Source organism: Saccopteryx leptura, chromosome 2, assembly GCF_036850995.1.
Source record: "Saccopteryx leptura isolate mSacLep1 chromosome 2, mSacLep1_pri_phased_curated, whole genome shotgun sequence".
In the NCBI taxonomy this organism is placed as follows: Eukaryota; Metazoa; Chordata; class Mammalia; order Chiroptera; family Emballonuridae; genus Saccopteryx; species Saccopteryx leptura.
The window spans coordinates 291024204-291046984 of NC_089504.1; the positions used below are offsets into that span (position 1 = coordinate 291024204).

General features: G+C 41.0%; 1 protein-coding gene across 1 annotated transcript in view; it reads right to left on the reverse strand.

The window, feature by feature from the left end:
• The window catches only part of SNX27 (sorting nexin 27), a 116921-nt gene that overhangs the window by 27048 nt on the left and 67092 nt on the right, over positions 1 to 22781 (reverse strand). The window contains exons 7-8 of the mRNA XM_066362500.1: positions 19698 to 19861; positions 3607 to 3696 (exon numbers count right to left, since the gene is read on the reverse strand). Of these exons, the coding sequence (XP_066218597.1) occupies positions 3607 to 3696; positions 19698 to 19861 (254 nt within the window). The remainder of the gene's footprint in view (positions 1 to 3606; positions 3697 to 19697; positions 19862 to 22781) is intronic.

The following is a 22781-nucleotide window of genomic DNA, read 5'->3' on the forward strand; positions in this document are numbered from 1 at the left end:
GACTTTGGTGGAATTAAAAAAAAACCCACAAAAACCTGAGTACAGTATTATGGGGCTAGTACACACTTCTATGCTGGCAGTAGGTTTTTAAGACAATAAAACTCCATAAATATTTAAGCATATTTTATACTCAACCCTAATGACCCATAGGAAAAACACATCAATGTACCAAGTATACTCAAGTTATTAATAGGATGATTACAAGATATAAACTTGAGTTTGAAAATGACCTCATAATAAATTACCATGCTTCTTAAGTTCAGATTGTCTATATTTTGCCTCAGAACAACTCACACCTATTTACTTATTCAACACCTAGTACTGTACTTGGCACACATTCAGTGCTCAAAAAATATTTTTGATTAAATGCATAAATGGAAGATAGTGGGTTTGGAATATGACATGTGCAAAAGAAACAATTATGCATTCCATACTGGTCTTATCAGAGGCTCTTATGAAATTATACTGATTCTGTTAGCTTTGGAAAAGGCAAAGAGCTATTGCAGAGGTTGATGGTCCTTCAGTATTCAGTCCCTTTTCACCAAAAGAGATGTTAAGTCAGAATAATGCATTAATATATATATAAAAGACAATTACATTATCTTAAAGAACAGGTTGTTGAGTTTTTCGGTTTTCTTTCTTTTTTTTTTTTTGACAGAGATCAGAAAGAGGGACAAATAGGGACACAAAGATGAACAGGAAAGGAGAGAGATGAGAAGCATCATTTCTTTGTTGCAGCTCCTTAGTTCTCCACTGAATGCTTTCTCATAAATTCCTTGACTAGGGGCTACAGCAGAATGAGTGATCCCTTGCTCAAGCCAGCGAACCCACGCTCAAGCTGGATGAGCCCGTGCTCAAGTCGGCGACCTCCGGGTTTCAAACCTGGGTCCTCCACATCACAGCCCGACACTCTATCCACTGCGCCACCACCTACCTGGTCAGGCGGTTGTTGAGTTTTAAAATCCTGTTTTCCGTATAGTAAAATTCCCTTAAACAAAATTCTTTTTATTATTGATTTTAGAGAGAGAAGAAGGGGGAGAGAGGGAGAGAGACAGAGAGAGAGAGAGAATTTGTTGTTCCACTTATTAATGCATTCATTGATGAGCCCTGACTGGGGATGAAACCCTCAACCTTGGTTTATTGGGATATTCTAACCAACTGAGCTACCCGGCAAAGGCCCCCTAAACAAAATTCTGCAAATTAATAGACTTAATAGTATTTAAAATAATTTTTGTTGCCTCTTTCAGCCTATTGGTATGTTGAACATTCATAGATGGTTCTCTGATTTTGGCAACTTACTTTTTAAAAAAATTTTAAGCGAGAGGGGAGATAGTGGGACAGACTACTGCATGCGCCCTGACCAGAATCCACCTGGCAACCCTGTCTAGGACCAATGCTTGAGTACCAAGTTATTTTTAGTGCCTGAGGCTGACATGCTGACCAACCCAGCTATCCTCAGTGCCTGGGGCCATGCTTGAACTAACTGAGCTACTGGCTGCAGGAGGGAAGAGGGAGAGAGGGAGAAAAGGAGGGGTAGAGAAACAGATGGTTACTCCTCCTCTGTGCCCTGACCAGGAATTGAACCCAGGACGTCCATATACCAAGGCTATACTCTATCCACTGAGCCACTGGCCAAGGCTGGCAATTCACTTTTCCTCATATAAGTGATAAAATATCCCAGCTAGACGTAAGATTAAGGGCTAAGTTCAATGGCTGATTTGTGTATTCTTATTTCAACCCAATCAATTTCCAACACTCGCTCAATTATACAAAAGGTACAAAGAAATTTAAGTGATTTATAAGAATCATTACCAATGCAATCATCACCTTGTATGAAATCATGAAAAATTATCATTTGTGCTGGTGGCATAGTGGATAAAGCAGTGACCTGGAATGCTGAGGTTGCTCTTTGGAAACCTCAGCCTGGCCTGGTCAAGGTACATACGAGAAGCAACTACTATGAGTTGATGCTTCCTGCTCCTCCTCTCTCTCTCTCTCTCTCTCTCTCTCTCCTCTCTCTAAAATCAATAAATAAAAATAAAAAAATTTTAAAAAAGAAAGAAAAGTTATAATTGAAAAAAATTTCAACTATATGTGAATTTGTAAGAAAGAAATTTTAAAATTCTACAAGTGGAAATTTTGCAGGTGTTCATTACAATTTTTATTTTTGACAATCTCCATGCTTGTATTTATGGAAGATACAAATTGGAAACTAATTTTAAAACATTTAAGGCCTGACTAGGCAGTGGTGCAGTGGATAGAGCGTTGGATTGGGACGCAGAGAACCCAGGTTCAAAGCCCCAAGGTTATCAGGTTGAGCATAGGCTCACTAGCTTGAGTGTGGGATCATAGATGTGACCCCATTGTCACTAGTTTGAGCCCAAAGGTCACTGGTTTGAGCAAGGGGTCACTCACTCTGCTGTAGGCCCCTGGTAAAGGCATATATGAGAAAGCAATCAGTGAACACTAAGGAGATGCAATGAAGAATTGATGCTTCTCATCTCTCTCCCTTCCTATCTGTCTGTCCCTATCTGTACCTCTCTCTGACTCTCTCCCTGTCTCTGTCAAAAAACAAACAAACCCAAAAACATTTAAGGAATATTCTAGGTAGCCCTCTCCAACGCAACTTTTTGTGATGATGAATATGTTCTATTTCTGAGCTATCCAATACGGTAGCTGCTAGCCACATGTGACTACTAAACACTTGAAATTTGGCTAATGCATCTGAAGAACTAAATTTTAAACTTTATTTAATTTAAATAAATTCAAAATTAAATAGCCACATGAGGCTAGCAGCCACAGAATTGAACAGTACAGCTCTAGGATATAGTAATCAAAAACACTATTGAGCATAAATGTTTAAGCAACTGCAGAGATCAAAGTTGTATAAACAAATTTTGCAACGGGCTAAATCATTACTAAATAATTTCTTTTCTTTTTTGAGAGAGAGAGAGAGAGAAGAGAGAGGGACAGACAGACAGGAAAGGAGAGAGATGAGAAGCATCGATTCTTCATTGCAGTACCTTAGTTGTTCATTGATTGCTTTCTTGTATTGTCTTGACTGGGGTGTTTCAGCCCAGCCAGTGACCCCTTGCTCAAGCCAGCAACCTTGGGCTTCAAGCTGGCAACCCCTCACTCAAGCTGGTGAACCCTGCTCAAGCCAAATGAGCCAGTACTCAAGGCAGTGACCTTGGGGTTTCGAACCTGGGTCCTCTGCATCCCAGGCAGATGCTCTATCCACTGCACCACAGCCTGGTCATGCTAAAATAATTCCTAATGTAAAAAATCTAGTATCAATTCTGACAAAATCTTATCTTTATCATATTAAGTGTTTTTCACATCCTTCGTTTTAGAACTTTTTCTATCAAAAAAACTTCAGTTGGTTATTATTAATAATAAAGTTATATACTTATATAAAGCAAAATAAGCCCTTTGTGTGCTAAATGAAGAAACACAATGAACTTTACATCAAGGTCTATATTCTCTTTTTTTAAAAGTTAGTTAAACCACTGACCAGGTTGCAACATCTTTCAAAATGGCTGAAACAACAGGTTTAACAGAGCAAAAGGCTAATTTTCTAAAAAGAGTATGGGGACATAAACGTACCATGACCATTTTCCTTTGTTCATATAGCTTCTGTAATTGGTAGGACTTTTCCTCTGCTTTGATGTAACCTCTTTTCACATCATCGACAGCCTGCACCAAAACAAAGAGAAGAAAGAAATGTAAAAATCATTATCAAGTACATTCTTTTTTGCTGTTGTTGCTTTTGAAAAATTTTTTCATTGATTTGAGACAGAGAGAAGGAAGAAGATTAAGAGGAAGAGGGGATGGGATGGAGAGAAAGAGAAGCATCAACTCATTGTTCTACTTAGTTGTTCCATTTAGTTGTGCACTTACTGACTGATTCTCATAAGTGCCCTGACCAGGGATAAAACCAGCGACCTTGGTGCATCAGGATGACACTATCCTCTGAGCCACTTGGCCAGGGAATCAAGTACATTCTTGATAAAAAATAGACACAACCTGACCAGGCAGTGGCACAGTGGATAGAGCATCAGACTGGGATGCAGAGGACCCAGGTTTGAAATCCTCGGTTGCTGGCTTGAGTGCGGGCTCATTCAGCTTGAGTGAGGGCTTACCAGCTTGAGCGCGGGATCTCTGGCTTGAGCGTGGGATTATGGACATGACCCCATGGTTGCTGGCATGAGCCCAAAGTCACTGGTTTGAGCAAGGAGTCACTCACTCTGCTGTAGCCCCCCAGTCAAGGCACATATGAGAAAACAATCAATGAACTAAGGTGCCACAACAAAGAATTTATGCTTCTCATCTCTCTCCCTTCCTGCCTGTCTCTATCTGTCCCTGTCTCTCTCTCTCCATCACACATATAAAAAAAGGGACAGATTCATTTTCAGAATAATTCTTGTCCATATGGATCATCATCACCTCCAGTATGCTCTGCCACATGCATATATTTACTAGAACAAGGAGCACATAAAGAGTATCTGGTATGTACTCAAGAATTGTTCAAGGCATGTGAAGAACCTGGTTTCTCATATTAAGAAATTTAAATTCTGGAAAATTTATGCATGCAAAGCAATTAGAGAACACTAAAAAAAAAAAAAAAGCACATAATACTGTATTAAGCTTGGCCTGTGGTGGTGCAGTGGATAGAGCGTCAACCTGGAATGTTAAGGTTGCTAGTTCAAAACCCTAGGCTCACCTGGTCAAGGCACATACGACAAGCAATCAATGAACAACTAAAGTGAAGCGTATTAGTTGATACTTCTCATTCCTTCCCCAAGGCCTTCTCTCCGTAAAATCAATAAATAAAATCTTTAAAAATAATAATACTGTATTAAAGGTAAGAATGAAGTAGCAAAAATGTGTGGTATAAATAGCAAGACACATGCAGTCAGAACATGAGAGTTATTGCTAACTGTAGTTACCAAGGAAGCCTTGGTTGGACACCAAAGAATAAGTTGAATAGAAGAAACTATCAGCTGAAGTCAGGAAACAAGAACGGGTTTGAGCTTTAATACATTCAGCAGACATATTTTCCTGATTTGAATAAAGGCTACATGTTAAGGGACAATGAAAGATAATGCTAGAGCAGCAGTTCTCAACCTGTGGGTCGCCACCTCTGTGTTTTGGTCATTTGACCCCCGCCAGGGTCGCGACCCACAGGTTGAGAACCGCTGTGCTAGAGGGATAGGGTAACAGGTTAGGTAGGATCCTATAAAGCAAGCACAGGAATTTAGACGTAAAGACAGTAGGGAGCTAAAATAAGCAATAAAACATTTTTTTAAAAGACAGATTGATTTGAAGATGGATATAAGATAAGGACAGAATAAAATAAGAGACTAACAATGTTGCTATAGTTTAAGCATAAAGTGAAACAAGACCTTAAACTAGAGGGCAGCAATTGGAAGAGAAAGTGATAAATCTGAGACCATGAACAAAAGTCCCCAATAGGACTTGCAATAGGCATGATGGTACCTGGATATAATAGGCTTATTCTAAATAACTCCTGGTTCAGCTAAATGATATATGCATGTCCTTCCCAACCTCATTCCACCCCAAGAAAAACATTTTAATCTAATGGCAGGGAAAACTGATCATTGAGAGAATAAAAGTACAAACAGGATCATTTCTTCAGAGCATTCAGAATCTAACCTCAGTGAGTTTCTGCAAGGACAACTCTAGGCTGGCACCACGCAGGGCCCCCCTGAACTCTTATCAGAAGACTGCCAACTTCCTTAAGGTAGAAATCATCCCCCATAGTCTTTATTTTTTCTTTTCTTTTTTTTTGTGTGTGATAGAGACAGAAAGAGAGACAGATAGGAACAGAAAGGCGGGAAGGGAGAAAGATGAGAAGCATCAATTCTTCATTGTGGCACCTTAGTTGTTCACTGATTGATTTATCACATGTGCCTTGATTAGGGGGCTTCAGCAGAGCAAGTGACCCTTTGCTCAAGCCAGTGACCTTGGGCTCAAGCCAGCGACCATGGGATCAATGTCTATGATCTCATGCTCAAGCCAGCAACCCACGGTCAAGCTGGTAAACCCGCACTCAAGCCGGATGGGTCTGCACTGAAGCCAGCATCCTTAGGGTTTTGAACCTGGGTCCTCTGTGTCCCAGTCCGATGCTCTACCCATTAGGCCCCTGCCTGGTCAAGCTCATTCCCCATAGTCTTTTAATGAAAAAAAAAAAAAAAGCTATATAACAATGAGTTCAGGATTGAAGTTAAGAGACTAGTTTTGACTTCTAGGTCTGTCACTTACCAATATTCACTTGAGTAAATCACTTAAACCCTCTCAGTATGTAACACAGAATAATACTCATCTCATACATAGACAACAAATTGAAATAAGAGATGTTAAGAGTTTTGTGAAGTATAGATGAACAATATTATCATTGCTATTGGGAGCATTAACTGTTAAATTCTAAGAAGCACACATGGATGTTAACATCCTGCCTGAGACTACCTAATGGAAAGATTATGCCCATTCCTCCTCTATCATAGCCATCTGAACGAGGGCTCACTTTCGGCACAGAGGATCATAGTCACAGAGGAGATGCTCAGTAAGAATGGCCACACAGGCCCTGGCCGGTTGGCTCAGTGGTAGAGCATTGGCCTGGCGTGCCAGGGGTCCCAGGTTCGATTCCCGGCCAGGGCACACAGGAGAAGCGCCCATCTGCTTCTCCACCCTTCCCCCTCTCCTTCCTCTCTCTCTCTTCCCCTCCCGCAGCGAGGCTCCATTGGAGCAAAGATGGCCCAGGCGCTGGGGATGGCTCCTTGGCCTCTGCCCCAGGCGCTAGAGTGGCTCTGGTCGCAACAGAGCAACGCCCCGGAGGGGCAGAGCGTCACCCCCTGGTGGGCAGAGCGTCGCCCCCTGGTGGGCGTGCCGGGTGAATCCCGGTCGGGAGCATGCGGGAGTCTGTCTGACTGTCTCTCCCCATTTCCAGCTTCAGAAAAAAAAAAAAAAAAAGAATGGCCACACAATGTCCTGAAGAATTGAACACTTTTTTATCACCAAAAGACTTGACTACTTTAGGCCAAATTAAACTAATTACTGGAAAGTTGGGAGAGAAATAAAAAAGGGGAATAAACAAATACTGATCTATTTCTTTTTTTTTTCCTTTTTGGTGACAGAGAGAGCAACAGGCAGTAAAGGAGAGAGATGAGAAGCATCAGTTCTTCATTGCAGCTCCTCAGTTATTCATTAATTACTTTCTCATATGTGCCTTGATCAGGGGCTACAGCAAATTGAGTGACCCCTTGCTCAAGCCCGTGACCTTGAGTTCAAGCCAGGGACCTTGGGCTCAAGCCAGTGACCATGAGGTCATGTCTATGATCCCAAGCTCAAGCCAGCGATCCTGTGCTCCAGCTGGTGAGCCCGTGCTCAAGCTGGATGAGCCTGTACTCAGCAGGTGACCTCGGGGTTTCAAACCTGGGTCTTTTGCCTCCCAGTCCGATGCTCTATACACTGAGCCATCATCACCTGATCAGGCCTGATCTATCTTATTTCATTTCCCATGTAACAAAGTGTTATTTAGCTATGGGAAAAGGCTCTTCTGATGACCAAATAAAAATACTGTATTTGCTTGGTTTGTATCCACAATACCTAGAATTGTGTGTGACTTGGAATAGTACTTAAATATTTGAACATTCCCCCAGGGCATAATTCTATATGAACTTTTTTCATATAGGCAGTAAAAATGTTTTCTTCTCTCTCATTTCTAATCAAGATTATATTGCTTGACTAGCAGGAGTGGAAAACATACATCTCAACACACTAGAGTCCTTTCTTTCTTAATTAAAATTGTTTTTATTGCCTAACTGGTGGTGGTGTAATGGACAGAGCATCAACCTGGGACACTGAAGTCCCAGGTTCAAAACCCTAAGGTTGCAAGCTTCAGTGTGGGCTCATCCAGCTTGAGCATGGGGTTTCTGGCTTGAGTGTGGGATCATTCACATGATCCCAAGGTTGCTGGCTTGAACCCAAGGTCGCTGGCTTGATCAAGTGGTTAATGGCTCAGCTTGAGCACCTCCTCCCCTCGACCTCCATCACAGCACATATGAGAAGCAATCAATGAATAACTAAAGTGCCACAACTATGAATTGATGCTTCTCATCTCTCTCCCTTCCTGTATCTCAAAAAAACATTTTTTTTACTAAAGTAAAAGATGTGCATAGTTTTTAAAAAATAACAAGTATTACCAAAAAGCTCCTTACAAAAACAGCAGCCTCCTCATCCACAGTAGCAACTACTTTTAATTGTACTTTATGCAGTTTCTTACAATATTCCTTCCATAATTCTGAATTTACACTTATAATTTCTAACTTAGCAATTTTAGACAATATTGAATTGCTTTCTTAGCCAAACACTCCCACTTGCTCCAACCTCTCAAAAATTAAACCATATAATTTCTGTACTCAATATATTATTGTAAGCATGTAAACACTGTTCACAACAAAGTCACAAATCATACTACAACTTTCTTTCTTGCATAATTTATTCTCTGATGTTAAATGCCTCATGTTTTTGTTTGTAACTTTCCATATGACTTGCACCAATTCTTCCACCATAACCAAACACCAAACTCTTCTCAATTAATGAAAACATTCACTTTGTAAAAGTTGTTGACAGTTCTCATCTGCTACTGTCTTCCCTCCTGTTCTTCATCCTTGCAGGTTTATGCCTTTAAAATTGTTACTATTATCTTAATTAGTCTTCAGGAAGAAGCAACTTAAATGTGCGTTCAATCTGCTAGGTTTAACCAGAATTTAAATAGACCCTACTAAGGGTCTATTTAATTTTTTTAAGGAAAAGGCTCATTATCATCATTATTATCTAATATTTCATCAGTTCTAAGGTGCACATTTTTTCATATTTTGTCATCTCTAAAATTGGGATGCATCTTATAATCGATATATCAGTTTAACTGGTAGTCCTTTTTCTTAGTAGCACATAAAATAACAGGGCATCTTACAATCAGGGGCATCTTAGAATTCATGAGATACATTAGATATTATTCCCACCACTAAAAACATAATACAAAAAACAAATTAGGAGAGGGAAATGGAGTAGGCGGACATTACAACTCCCACCTCCCAGAACCAAAGTAGATTACAACTTAACTTAGGAACAATCATCTTGAAAAATCAACTTTGGACTAAACTAAGAAGAATCTATAACCAAGTATCACCGAAGGAACCACACTGAGCTGGTAGGAAAGGTGGAGACACGGAAAGGGATGCCCTGCTCCCAGGAGCGAGAGGCAGCCTGGAGGGTCTCTCATGGTGGGGTGGGTTGCTGAGAGTTGTGGGTCCTCAGCCCAGGACTGGAACCCCAACCTGGAGCCCCAGAGACTAGAGGAGACGTACAGACAATATTTAGATGAAAGAAGAGCTGAGTTACTGTCTGTGAGAGGGAGACAGAACTCTCAGACCCAGGCTCTGTCTTAAAGGGACCACGCAGAAAACCTCATTCATAGCCACTTTCCTGGGGCTATTCTAAAGCAGGGAGCGCTGAGAGGACTGGAGTTGTAAGAGGAGAGTGTAGTCTCAGGGGCACAGGGAGACTGTGGGGGACAGCCACCCTGACCCCTGTACTGAGTCACTCCCCAAACCTAAAGAGGCCATTCTTTCTGAGAGAAACAAGCCAGCAATTACCCCGCCAACCAGAGGCCCTCCTGCTCCAGTCAGTGCAGAGACACTTAGAAGCAGGGGTCGCAATAGGGACACAGTTTTGAGTGCTGGGGTCTGGGCTACACGGTCCCCTCAAACTGTTGAGTACCCTCTGAAGGGTGGGAGGGTCCGGCTGCGGCAGCGGCCACTGCACTTGGCCTGTGTGACGGACCAAGGTGAAGCCCAGCGAGGCAGCCCAAGTGGCAGTGGTGGGGGACGCAGCCCAGAGAGGAATCCCGTGGAACCCTGTGGGGCGAGGGGTCCTGCACACTCGTGGGGGGTTGAGCCAGGCAGCCCACACCATGATAAGAAGGGGTGAAGCCCAGAGACGTGTCCATAATTCCCAAAGAGGGTGGAGACTGAAGAGGCAGCCCACGTGCCCACAGGGGTTGGAGCACAGTGAGGTGAGGAGTCCCCTGTGCCGCAGAGCAGACTGAGCTGAGGCTCGCAAGCCAGTGCCGGTGCCCAAGTGCCTGAGACCGCAGAGGCAGCAGGGGGCCGGCGGAAAGACCACACTTCATGAATAGAGGGACCACACACTGGCCAAGAGTAAATAAAAGCCAGCATAGGAGTGCAGCTGATATTTACAATGGCATCAGGGTCCAGCAGAGGCAGCCAAAAATTCTGGATTGCCTGTAGCTCCAAGAACATTGTTAAGAGCCAGTCAAAAGCAGTGATCCCCACTGTTCTGAGCCAGGTTCTGGCCAGGGAGGTTCAAGGCAGGTACATCCAGCAGCCAGATACAAAGAGCATCAGCTCAGGACCTAACAACCCTAGTTAGAGTGATATCTTCAGGAAAGGCTCCTCACACCTGACCCAGATACAGCATAAAAAATCCAGTCACAAACAGCAAAAACAGCAGTAGCAGCAAGACAAGTAGCCCACAAAGGATTACAAACAGCTGAAGCCAACCCAAGAAGATCCTGAAACAACACAACTGAAAGCTGTGGCAGACAACACCAACTCTATACTCAGCTAGCTACACAAACAACACATCCAAAGGAGCAGTCTATACAGAGACAAAATGGGAAGACAGAGAGACGCAATTCAAATAAATCAACAAGAATAATCACCAGAATAAGAACTGAATGAGATGGAAATAGCCAAGATACTGGATGCAGTGTTTAGAATGATTGTTAGGATGCTCAAAAATCTTAGAAGATGGACATAACAAGCACTTAAACAAAGAGATAGTAAGCATCAAAAAGATCATGGAAATCATAAAAAAGAATCAGACAGAAATGAGAAACACAGTATCAGTAATGAAGACTACACTAGAAGAAATTAAAAGCAGGCTGGGTGAAGCAGAGGATAAAATCAGCGATTTAGAGCAGTGGTCCCCAACCTTTTTTGGGCCAAGGACCGGTTTAATGTCAGAAAATATTTTCACAGACCGGCCTTTACAGTGGGACAAATAAATGTATCACATGACCGAGACAAACATCAAGAGTGAGTCTTAGACGAATGTAACAGAGGGAATCTGGTCATTTTAAAAAATAAAACATCATTCAGACTTAAATATAAATAAAAGGGAAATAATGTAAGTTATTTATTCTTTCTCTGCGGACCAGTACTAAATGGCCCACGAACTGGTACCGGGCTGCAGCCTGGGGGTTGGGGACCACTGATTTAGAGGACAAGATAAGTGAAAGCACAGAAGCAGAACAGCAAAAAGAAAAGAGGATCAAAAAGTCTGAAGAAACTCTGAGAGAGCTCTGTAACAACATGAAGAGAAATAACATCTGCATAATAGGAGATCCTGAAAAATAAGAGAAAGAACAAGGGATAGAGAACCTGATTGAAGAAATCATAGCTGAAAACTTCCCTAAACTGATGCAGGAAAAAGTCACACAAGTTCAAGAAGCACAGAGAATTCCATTAAAGAGGAACCCAAAGAGACTTACACCAAGACACATCATAAATAAAATACCAAAGCTAAGAGATAGAGAAAGAATACTAAAAGCTGTAAGAGAAAAGCAGTCAATCAGCTACAAAAGAGCCCCCATAAGGATGACATCCAACTTTTCACAGAAACACTTGAGGCAAGAGGGAATGGCAAGAAATATTCAAATTCAGAACAAAAGCCTATAACCAAGACTTCTTTATCAGCAAGGCTATCGTTTAAAATTGAAGGAGAAATAAAAAGCTTCCCAGATCAAAAAAACCCTTGAGGAATTCATTACGACCAAACCAATGCTGCAAGAAACATAAAGGGGTCTGTAGGAAACAGAACAAAGAAAAAAAAATCTAGTAAAAGAGGAATGTAGATTTAAAAAATAAAACGGCAATAAACAACTACATATGAATAATAACCTTAAATGTAAATGGATTAAAATGCTCCAATCAAAAGACACAGGGTAGCTGAATGGATAAGAAAACAGGATCTGTACGTATGCTGTCTACAAGAGACCCACCTCAAAACAAAAGAAACACATAGACTGAAAGTAAAGAGATGGAAAAAAACATACCATGTAAATGGAAATGAAAAAAACAGCTGGGCTGGCCCTGGCCGGTTGGCTCAGCGGTAGAGCGTCGGCCTAGCGTGCGGAGGACCCGGGTTCGATTCCCGGCCAGGGCACACAGGAGAAGCGCCCATTTGCTTCTCCACCCCTCCGCCGCGCTTTCCTCTCTGTCTCTCTCTTCCCCTCCTGCAGCCAAGGCTCCATTGGAGCAAAGATGGCCCGGGCGCTGGGGTTGGCTCTGTGGCCTCTGCCTCAGGCGCTAGAGTGGCTCTGGTCGCAACATGGCGACGCCCAGGATGGGCAGAGCATCGCCCCCTGGTGGGCAGAGCGTCGCCCCTGGTGGGCGTGCCGGGTGGATCCCGGTCGGGCGCATGCGGGAGTCTGTCTGACTGTCTCTCCCTGTTTCCAGCTTCAGAAAAAAAAAAAAAAAAAAAAAAAAAAGAAAAAAACAGCTGGGGTAGCAATACTTATATCTGACAAAATAGACTTTAAAACAAAGACTATAGTAAGAAATAAAGGTCCCTACATAATAATAAAGGGAGCTATCCAACAGGAAGACATAACCATTATAAATATCTAGTATCTAGGAGCCCACTGTAAAATCACCTAAATATAAAAAGCAGATTTTGATGGACATAAAGGGTGAAATGAACAGCAATACAGTGTGTCCGTAAAGTCATGGTGCACTTTTGACCGGTCACAGGAAAGCAACAAAAGACAACAGAAATGTGAAATCTGCACCAAATAAAAGGAAAACCCTCCCAGTTTCTGTAGGATGATGTGGCAGCATGTGCGCACGCACAAATGATGACATAACACTGTGTATAGAGCAGAGCAGCCCACGGCCATGCCAGTCGAGATGTGGACAGTACAGAGGAAAGTTCAATGTGTTCTGTGGCTCGCTAAATTCAAATCCGTGACCAAAGTGCAATGTGAATATCAGTGCATTTATAACGAAGCGCCACCACACAGGAATAACATTACTTGGTGGGATAAGCAGTTGAAGGAAACCAGCAGTTTGGTGGAGAAACCCTGTTCTGGTAGGCCATCAGTCAGTGACGAGTCTGTAGAGGCTATACAAGATAGCTACCTAAGGAGCCCTAAAAAAATCTATGCGTGGCCCTGGCCGGTTGGCTCAGTGGTAGAGCGTTGGCCTGGCGTGCAGGAGTCCCAGGTTTGATTCCCAGCCAGGGCACACAGGAGAAGCACCCATCTGCTTCTCCACCCTATCCCTTCTCCTTCCTCTCTCTCTCTTCCCCTCCCACAGCCAAAGCTCCATTGGAGCAAAAAGTTGGCCCGGGCGCTGAGGATGGCTCCATGGCCTCTGCCTCAGGCACTAGAATGGCTCTGGTTGCAACAGAGCAACGCCCCAGATGGGCAGAGCATTGCCCCCTGGTGGGCATGCCGGGTGGATCCTGGTCGGGCGCTTGTGGGAGTCTGTCTGACTGCCTCCCCGTTTCCAACTTCAGAAAAAAAAAAAATCTATGCGTGAGCCCACCTCGAACTGCACTGAATAGGTATGAACCTGGGAGAGTTTTCCTTTTATTTGGTGCAGATTTCACATTTTGTTGAACAAAATGTAGCAAGCTGAGTATAGGATTCGTGTTGTCTGCCTCCAGCTTTCAGTTGTGTTGTTTCAAGATCTTCTTGGGTTGGCTTCAGCTGTTTGTAATCCATTGTGGGCTACTTGTCTGCTGCTACTGCTCTTTTGTTACTTTCCTGTGACCATTCAAAAGTGCACTATGACTTTATGGACACACTGTACTATAATGGGATTTCAATACCCCACTAACATCACCGGAGAGATCCTCAAGAAAGAAAATTAACAAAGAAACAGCAGACTTAAAGGACACACTAGATCAACTGGATTTAATAGATATCTGCAGAACCTTTCACCCTAAAGCAGCAGAATATACATTCTTTTCAAGTGCTCATGGTACATTATCTAGGATAGACCATATGTTAGGACACAAAACAAGTCTCAATAAACTAAAGAAGACTGAAATCATATCAAGCATCTTCTCTGATCACAATGGCATGAAACTAGAAATCACTTACAATAGAAAAACACTCAAACATTTGGAAACTAAATAGCATGTTATAACAAATAAGTTAACAATGAGATCAAGGAGGAAATCAAAAATTTCCTTGAAACAAATGAAAATGAACATACAACAACTCAAAATTTACGGGACACAGCAAAAGCAGTAAAGCCCAGCAGGAAGTAAAGCTCAGAGGAAGTAGAAGGAAGGAAATAATAAAGATCAGAGCAAAAATAAATAACATAGAGGCTAAAAAAACAATACAGAGGATCAATGAAACCAAAAGCTGGTTCTTTGAAACAGTAAACAAGATTGAAGAACCTTTAACCAGACTCACCAAGAAATAAAGAGAGAGGACTCAGATAAATAAAGTTAGAAATGAGAGTGGAGAAGTAACAACTGACAAAACAAAAATACAAGGGATTGTAAGAAAATACTATGAAGAACAGTATGCCAAAAAGTTACGACAACCTAGATGAAATGGGCAAATTCCTTGAAACATATAATCTTTCAAATGTCAATCTGGAAGATCAGAAAACCTAAACAGACTGATTACAACAAATGAGATCGAAACAGTTATCAAAAAACTCAAAACAAAATCCCTGGGCTAGATGGCTTCACTGGCGAACTGTACCAAATATTCAAAGAACTAACTCCTATCCTTCTCAAGCTATTTCAATAAATTCAAGAAGTGGGAAGACTTCCAAGCTCCTTTTATGAGGCGGGCATAATTCTGATTCCAAAACCAGGCAAAGACAATACAAAGAAAGGAAACTATAGGCCAATATCCCTGATTAATTTAGATGCTAAAATTCTCAACAAAATATTAGCAAACTGGACTCAGCAATACATGAAAAAAATCAAACATAATGATCAAGTGGGATTTATTCTGGGGAAGGCTGATACAATATTAGCAAATCAATCAATGTGATTCATCATATAAAGAAAAGGAAGGAAAAAACTCACATGATAATATTAATAGATGCAGAAAAAGCATTTGATGAAATCTAGCACCCACTTATGATTAAAACTCTCAGCAAAGTGGGAATTCAGGGAACATACCTCAACATGATAAAGGCCATCTAGGACAGGCCCACAGCCAACATCATACTCAATGGGCAAAAATTAATAGCAACCCCCTTAAGACCAGGAACAAGGCAAAGGTGTCCCCTTTCACCACTCTTATTCAACATAGTTCTAAAAGTCCTAGCCACAGCAATCAGACAAGAAGAAGAAATAAAAGGTATCCAAATTGGAAAAGAAGAAGTAAAACTATCATTATTTGCTGGTGATATGATGATACTGTACATAGAAAACCCTAAAGTCTCAGTCAAAAAACTACTGGACCTGATAAATGAATTTAGCAAGGTGGCAGGATATAAAATTAATATTCAGAAATCAGAAGTATTTTTATACACCAATAATGAACTGTCTGAAAGAGAAATTAAGAAAACAATCCCCTTCACTTTTGCAATAAAAGAAATAAAGTACCTAGAAGTAAATTTAACCAAGGAGATTTAAGACATGTACTTGGAAAATTATAAAACATTGATAAAAGAAATCAAGAAAGATAAAACAAGTGGAAGCATATACCGTGTTCATGGATAGGAAGAAAAAACATCATTAAAATACCTATATTACCCAAAGCAATTTATAAATTCAATGCAATTCCTATTAAAATAGCAATGGCATACTTCAAAGATATAGAACAAATATTCCAAAAATTTATATGGAACCAAAAAAGAACAGGAATAGCCTCAGCAATCTTGAAAAAGAAGAATAAAGTGGATGATATCATACTTCCTGATATCAAGTTATACTACAAGGCCATGGTACTCAGAACAGCTTGGTACTGGCATAAGAGCAGGCATACAGATCAATGGAACAGAACAGAGAACCCAGAAATAAACTCGCACCTTTATGGACAATTGGTATTTGACAAGGGTGGTAATAGCACACAATGGAGTAAAGACAGTCTCTTTTACAAATGGTGTTGGGAAAACTGGTCAGCTACCTGCAAAAAAATGAAACTAGACCACCAACTTACACCGTTCACAAAAACAAACTCAAAATGGATAAAAGAATTAAATGTAAGTCGTGAAACTATAAGCATCTTAGAAGAAAACATAGGCAGTAAGCTCTCCAACATCTCTCGCAACAATATATTTGCTGATTTATCTCCATGGGCAAGTGAAATAAAGGACAGGATAAACAAATGGGACCATATCAAACCAAAAAACTTTTGCACAGCTAAAGACAATATGAACAAAATAAAAAGACAAACCACATAATGGGAGAACATATTTGACAATACGTCTGATAAGGGGTTAATAACCAGAATTTATAAAGAACTTGTAAAACTCAACACCAGGTAGATAAACAATCCAATCAAAAAATGGGCAGAAGAAATGAATAGACACTTCTCCAAAGAGGACATACAGATGGTCAATAGGCAAATGAAAAAATGCTCAACATCACTAATCACTAGAGAAATGCAAATTAAAACCACAAGGAGATACCACCTCACACCAGTCAGAATGGCGCTCATTAACAAAACAACACAGAATAAGTGTTGATGAGGATGTGGAGAAAAGGGAACCCTCCTGCTCTACTCGTAGGAATGCAGACAAGGGCAGCCATGTGGAAAACAGTAGGTTCCTCAATAAAATTGAAAATGGAACTGCTTTTTGACCTAGCCATCCTACTTTTAGGGATATATTCTAAGAACACCAAATCACTGATTCAAAAGAAGAAATGCATCCCCATGTTTATTGCAGCATTGTTTACAATAGCCAAGATCTGGAAACAGCCCAAGTGTCCGTAGTGGACGAGTGGATTAAAAAGCTGTGGTACAGAAACACAATGGAATACTATGTGGCCACGAAAAAGGAATCTTACCTTTTGCGACAACATGGATGGACCTGGAAGCTATTATGTTAAGTGAAATAAGCCAGGCAGAGAAAGAAAAATATCATATGACCTCACTCGTTTGAGGAAATCAATGAACAATGTGAACTGAGGAACAGAATAGAGGCAGAAGCGGGATCAAAGGGACCAGAGGGAAAGCGGTCAGAAGGAAAAGGGATGAGAGGATGGGATCAGAGAAGGGAATGAGATTGGTGAAAGTATATATACATAACACAGCGCTATAGAGAGTAGAAAAGCAAATCTTGGAGGGAACAGGGGAGGGAGTTCGGGGGAAGGGGGCAAGGGGAGGTTGAGGGAAACACAAGGGTGAGGGGGATATATTCGGTGGGACACTTGAATCTATGTAAACACAATAAATTAAAATCAATAAAAAAATTAAAATCAAGGGGAACAAATTTAATATTATTTTCCAAATGGCACAATTGTTTGCCTAGTAATGAATCAAAAAATCATTTGAACATTTCTGCCCTGCTGGGAATAAAAAATAGTACAGCTGCAATGGAAAACAGTATGGCAGTTCCTCAAATATTATAAACAGAATTACTATATGATTCAGCAATTCCAATTCTGGGTATGTTAAAAGCAGGATTTTAAAGAGATATTTAGACATCACGTTCATAATAGCATTATTCATAATATCCAAAAGGTAGAAAAAAACAAAAAACAATGTCCATCCACAGATGACTAAACAAAATGAGACATACACATACAATGAAATATTATCTTGCCTTAAAAAGGAAATCCTGTTCATTCCTATAACATGGATCAGCCTTGAGGACACTGTGCTAAGTGAGACAAACCAGTCACAAAAACACAATTACTATATTATTCCACTTACACGATCAGAAAGCAGATCTCAGCAAAGTTATACTAAGAATATACTCTATGTAGAGCTTGTACTTGAACCAGATATTCTGACTCCTAGCTAATGGTTTTCTCATTCCAACAAAACAAGGCTCTGCTAAATTAATTATTTACAGTCATACTAATATAAACACTGAATACTGATAACAAATATTATAATTTGCCTACATTAGGAAGATAGGAGGGATGAAAAGATATTGGTATTAGTGAGAATGGAGAAAGAAATGAAATGAGACTCATCGTTTACTGGGAAATGAAGTGATACTGCCTGAATCTGAACAATTAAGTAGGAGCAATATGACCATGCTATAACAGAGACATGACAGTAAATATACATATAAAGAAACAAAGAAACAAAGCTAAAAGAGGTAAAAAGTGGTTGCCTTTATGGTGAGGTGAAGTTAAGTGGGGACAACTAATATTTTTCATAATAACCTATGTAGAACTATTTGATATTTTAAACTCTATGTATGTGTAATTACAAATATTTTTAAAATTTATTTATTGATTTTAAGGGGGAGAGTGCGAGAGAGACAGAAACATTTATCTGCCTCTGCATGTGCCTCGACCTGGGCTGGAACCAGCAACCTCTTGCATATCAGAACGATGCTCCAACCAACCAAACCATCTGGCCAGCTTAATTAAAAGTGTTTTGAATACTGTAGTTGGGTTGCTCAGGTAGGTTAGAGCATCATCCTGATACACCAAGGTTGCGGGTTTGATCCTTGGTCACAGCACATACAATAGTCAACCAATAAATGCATCAATAAGTGGAACAATAAAATCATTGTTTCTCTCTCTAAAATTAATCAATGAATAAAAGTTAAAAAAATTTTTTAAAGGTACATAGAAGCCATAATGCTCATTTTCTGTTGTTAAAATATATATATATTTATTTTAAACTCCAGGATTTCTCTACTTCTTATTTATCTTTGGTACTGGCCAGTTAGCTCAGTTGGTTAGAGCGTTGTCCTGAGACACCAAGGTTGTGGGTTTGATCCCATCAGGGCACACATGGGAGGCAGCCAGTAAGTGCACAACTGAGTGGGGCATCAAATGAATGCTTCTCTTTCTCCTTTCTTAAAGATCAATTAAAAAAATTTTTTTTTAAATTTGAGAGGAGGGGAGATAGAGAGACAGATTGCTACATGCACCCCGACCAGGATCTGCCTGGTAACCCCCATCTGGGTCCAATGCTCTGTCCATATGGGGCTGATGCTCACAACCAAGCTATTTTCAGTGCCTGAGGCAGAGGCTCCACAGAGCCATTCTCAGCAGCTGGGGCCAATTAGCTCAAATCAACTGAGCCATGGCTATGAGAGAGGGAGAGAATGGGGGAGAGGGAAAGAGAAAGAGAGAGAGAGAGAGAGAGAGAGAGAGAAAAGGGAAAAGGGGAAGCGGAGGAGGGAAGGAGAAGGAGATAATCACTTTTCCTGTGTGTCTTAACCAGTAATCAAACCCGGGACTTACACACGCCAGGTCTACACTCTACCACTGAGCCAACTGACCAGGACCAAAGTTTTTTTTTAGAAAAGCAAAAAACTTATTTATCTTTTGTGAAATGGTATATATAGCACATTTTATAAATTTGACTAAGATCCAGGAGGCAAAGCAGGTTAACCAAGGATTCACACTGAACTGGCAACCCACTAAATACAAACAGAAAAAACAAATCAGGCCTTTTCAGAAAGATAAATTCAACCCACCTGATGAAAGAAGTAGGTAACAGCAAGGTCGTTGTCATTTAAGAGGATTTCTTCTTCTGTTGTAAAAAGCCACTTTCGAATGGTCAGGCAGGTGCCTGGCACAGCTGATGTATAATTCTGGACGTAGAGTTTATGAGGAAATTCATTAGGTGCCAGCTTACGTACTAAAGAGAAGACAAAATAAAGAAAGCTAAAGTGAAAAGATTTACAAGGAATTTTCCTAGTATAAACTGCAGATAAAGTATAAACAGGCAGATCAAGAATGGCAGATTATCATTAACCAGAACATCACCCTAGATACATCAAGGAGTTCTGCCTTAGGACAACAAAAGGAACATTTGTCTAGCCAAATCTACCCCTTCTAACTATGACTGGCCAGTTGGGCCTCAAACTGACTAAACTCTGTCATCTGAATGACACAACATTCAGTTAACATGCTGACTCTGCAGACAGCACCTCTACAAAGTCAGTTAAAATAACTGATCCATTATCTGGTACGTTATACCTATGCCCACTGAAAGTCTTTAAAGCAAGATTCTCCTCTTACCCAGCTACAGTGCAGTCTCATTGAGACATCTTAGTTGTTCACTGATTGCTTTCCCATATGTGCCTTGACCACGGGCCTTCAGCAGACCGAGTAACCCCTTGCTCAAGCCAGCGACCTTGGGTCCAAGCTGGTGAGCTTTGCTCAAACCAGATGAGCCTGCGCTCAAGCTGGGAACCTCCGGGTCTCAAACCTGGGTCCTCCACATCCCAGTCTGACGCTCTATCCACTGCGCCTCCTCCTGGTCAGGCGACAATGCAGTCTCTCATGTGGCAATTTTCGTTTTAAAATATTTTATGTATTTATATTTATTATTTTTACAACTTTATTTATTGATTTTAGAGAGGAGAGAGGGGGAGGGAGAAGGGGGGTAAAAAAGAGAAGCAGCTGCTTTTCCTATGTGCCTTGACAGGGCAAGCCCAGGGTTTTGAACTGGCAATCTCAGCATTCCAGGTCGTTTTATCCACTGAGCCAGCACAGGTCAGGAATATTTTATTTATTGATTGTAGAGAGAGAAGAAGGGAGGAGGAAGTAGTGGGAAGCATCAACTCATAGCAGTTGCTTCTCATATGACCCTTGACCAGGCAAGCCTGGGATTCAAACCAGCAACCTCAGCATTCCAGGCTGATGCCTCATCCATTGCGCAACCACAGGTCAGGCTCAAGTGGCAATTTTCAATGAACTGCTTTAATATTTAAGAGTTGCAAGGCTCTCCCTATCCCACCCCACAACTTTCTGAGTAAAGTTACTTCCTCTTCTTAACTGCACAAGCAGGATAAAACACTACCTTTTTTTTTTTTTAAGAGAGAGAGAAAGAGAGGCAGAGAGACAGACAGGAAGGGAAAGGGGGGGGGGTGGAGAGAGAAATGAGAAGCATCAACTCATAGTTGCGTCACCTTGGTTGTTCACTGATTGTTCCTCATACATGCCTTGACTGGGAAGCTCAAGCCAGCAACCCTGGGATCATGTTGATGATCCCACATTCAAGTCAGATGAGCCCACGCTCAAGCTGGTGACCTTGGGGTTTTGAACTTGAGACCTCAAGCATACCAGGTTGATGCTGTATTCACTGTGTCACCACTTTCAGGAAAAAACCAAACAAAAAACTATCACTTTTAATTCCTATATTGATTTTCTTTGGAATGACTCAATTTTATTCTCTCTCTTTTCTATAGATCAGTTTTTTCTCCTGATGGTTAATTGACTTTATAACAATCCCAAAGACAAAATATTTTATATATTATTTATTAACTAAAGCTTAGAAAAGAAGGATATGGTTAGACACCCAATGTCCTGGTTCCCTAGTAATCTTTTAAACATTTCTATCTGCCCCCAGTTAGACTGTAGGGAGTTGGGAAGATAAAGCATAATAAGGACATGGCTGCTTCAGGGGGAATTGTCCTACATTGACCTTGGACAGCAACGCAACCCAAGCTTACCAACTCTCTCCTTTTCTGGGACAAGGAAGATTAATTTGATCAATCAATATTATGTCATTTCTGGCCTTAGCCCTGTGTACGTATGTAGGTATACTGGTGTGTGTGTGGAAAAGATCCATAAATTGTAGAAAATAAACTATAAATAATCTATGTCACTGGGAGAGCATTCAGCCTTCCTCCCCTCTGTGGTCTCAATGCAACCAGTGTGACCAACATCACTAACTTTTATAGAATAATACATGAGACAAGCTTCCTGTCATAATACAATAAAATTTCCTAGGAAGAAGATATCTACTTACAAAGAAACTTAAAGATATACATTAAAGCTATAGCTTTTAAGAAATTTATCTCTTAATTCTTGAAAACAAAAATCTATTCTTAAAAAACTACAAAAAGCATAAAGAACACTAAAGTGAACTGTTGCTAAATAATATCCCCTCTTTATAAGACCGTTTCACTGGAATATATAATTTTGAACCTCAGGAGCCTGACCAGTAGTGGCACAGTGGATGGAGCCAACCTGGGACACTGAGGTCCCAGGTTTAAAGACTGGGGTCACTGGCTTGAGCGTGGGCTCAGGCTCATGCAGCTTGGGCATGGGCTCAAATGGAGATCACTGACATGATCCCATGGTTGCTGGCTTGAGCCCAAGGGTTGCTGGCTTGAAGACCAGGGTCACTGGTTTGAAACCCAAGGTCACTGGCTTGAGCAAGGGGTTATTGGCTGGCATTGAACCCCCCTCCCCCAATCAAGGCACGTATGAGAAGCAATCAATGAACATCTAAAGTGGCGCAACTGCTAATTGATGCTTTTCATCTCTCTTCCTTCCTGTCTCTCTCTCCTCTCACTGTCCTCTCTCTCTCATGCATGCGAAAAAAAATACTTAAAATGAAAATTAAATATAAACAAACAAACAAACCCCATTAAAGTATTCGCTTCAGTGCTGGGTGTAAATAACTTATACTTACACAAGAGGAAAAAGATCAACAGTGACCAGATACCCTTTGACTTGGACTTAAAGGATGTACCTGGCCGGCTTGTTGGAGCCAATCCTAATAAGTGGAATCTCCCCTGGTCTACAAGCTCCTCTTCTCTAGGCAA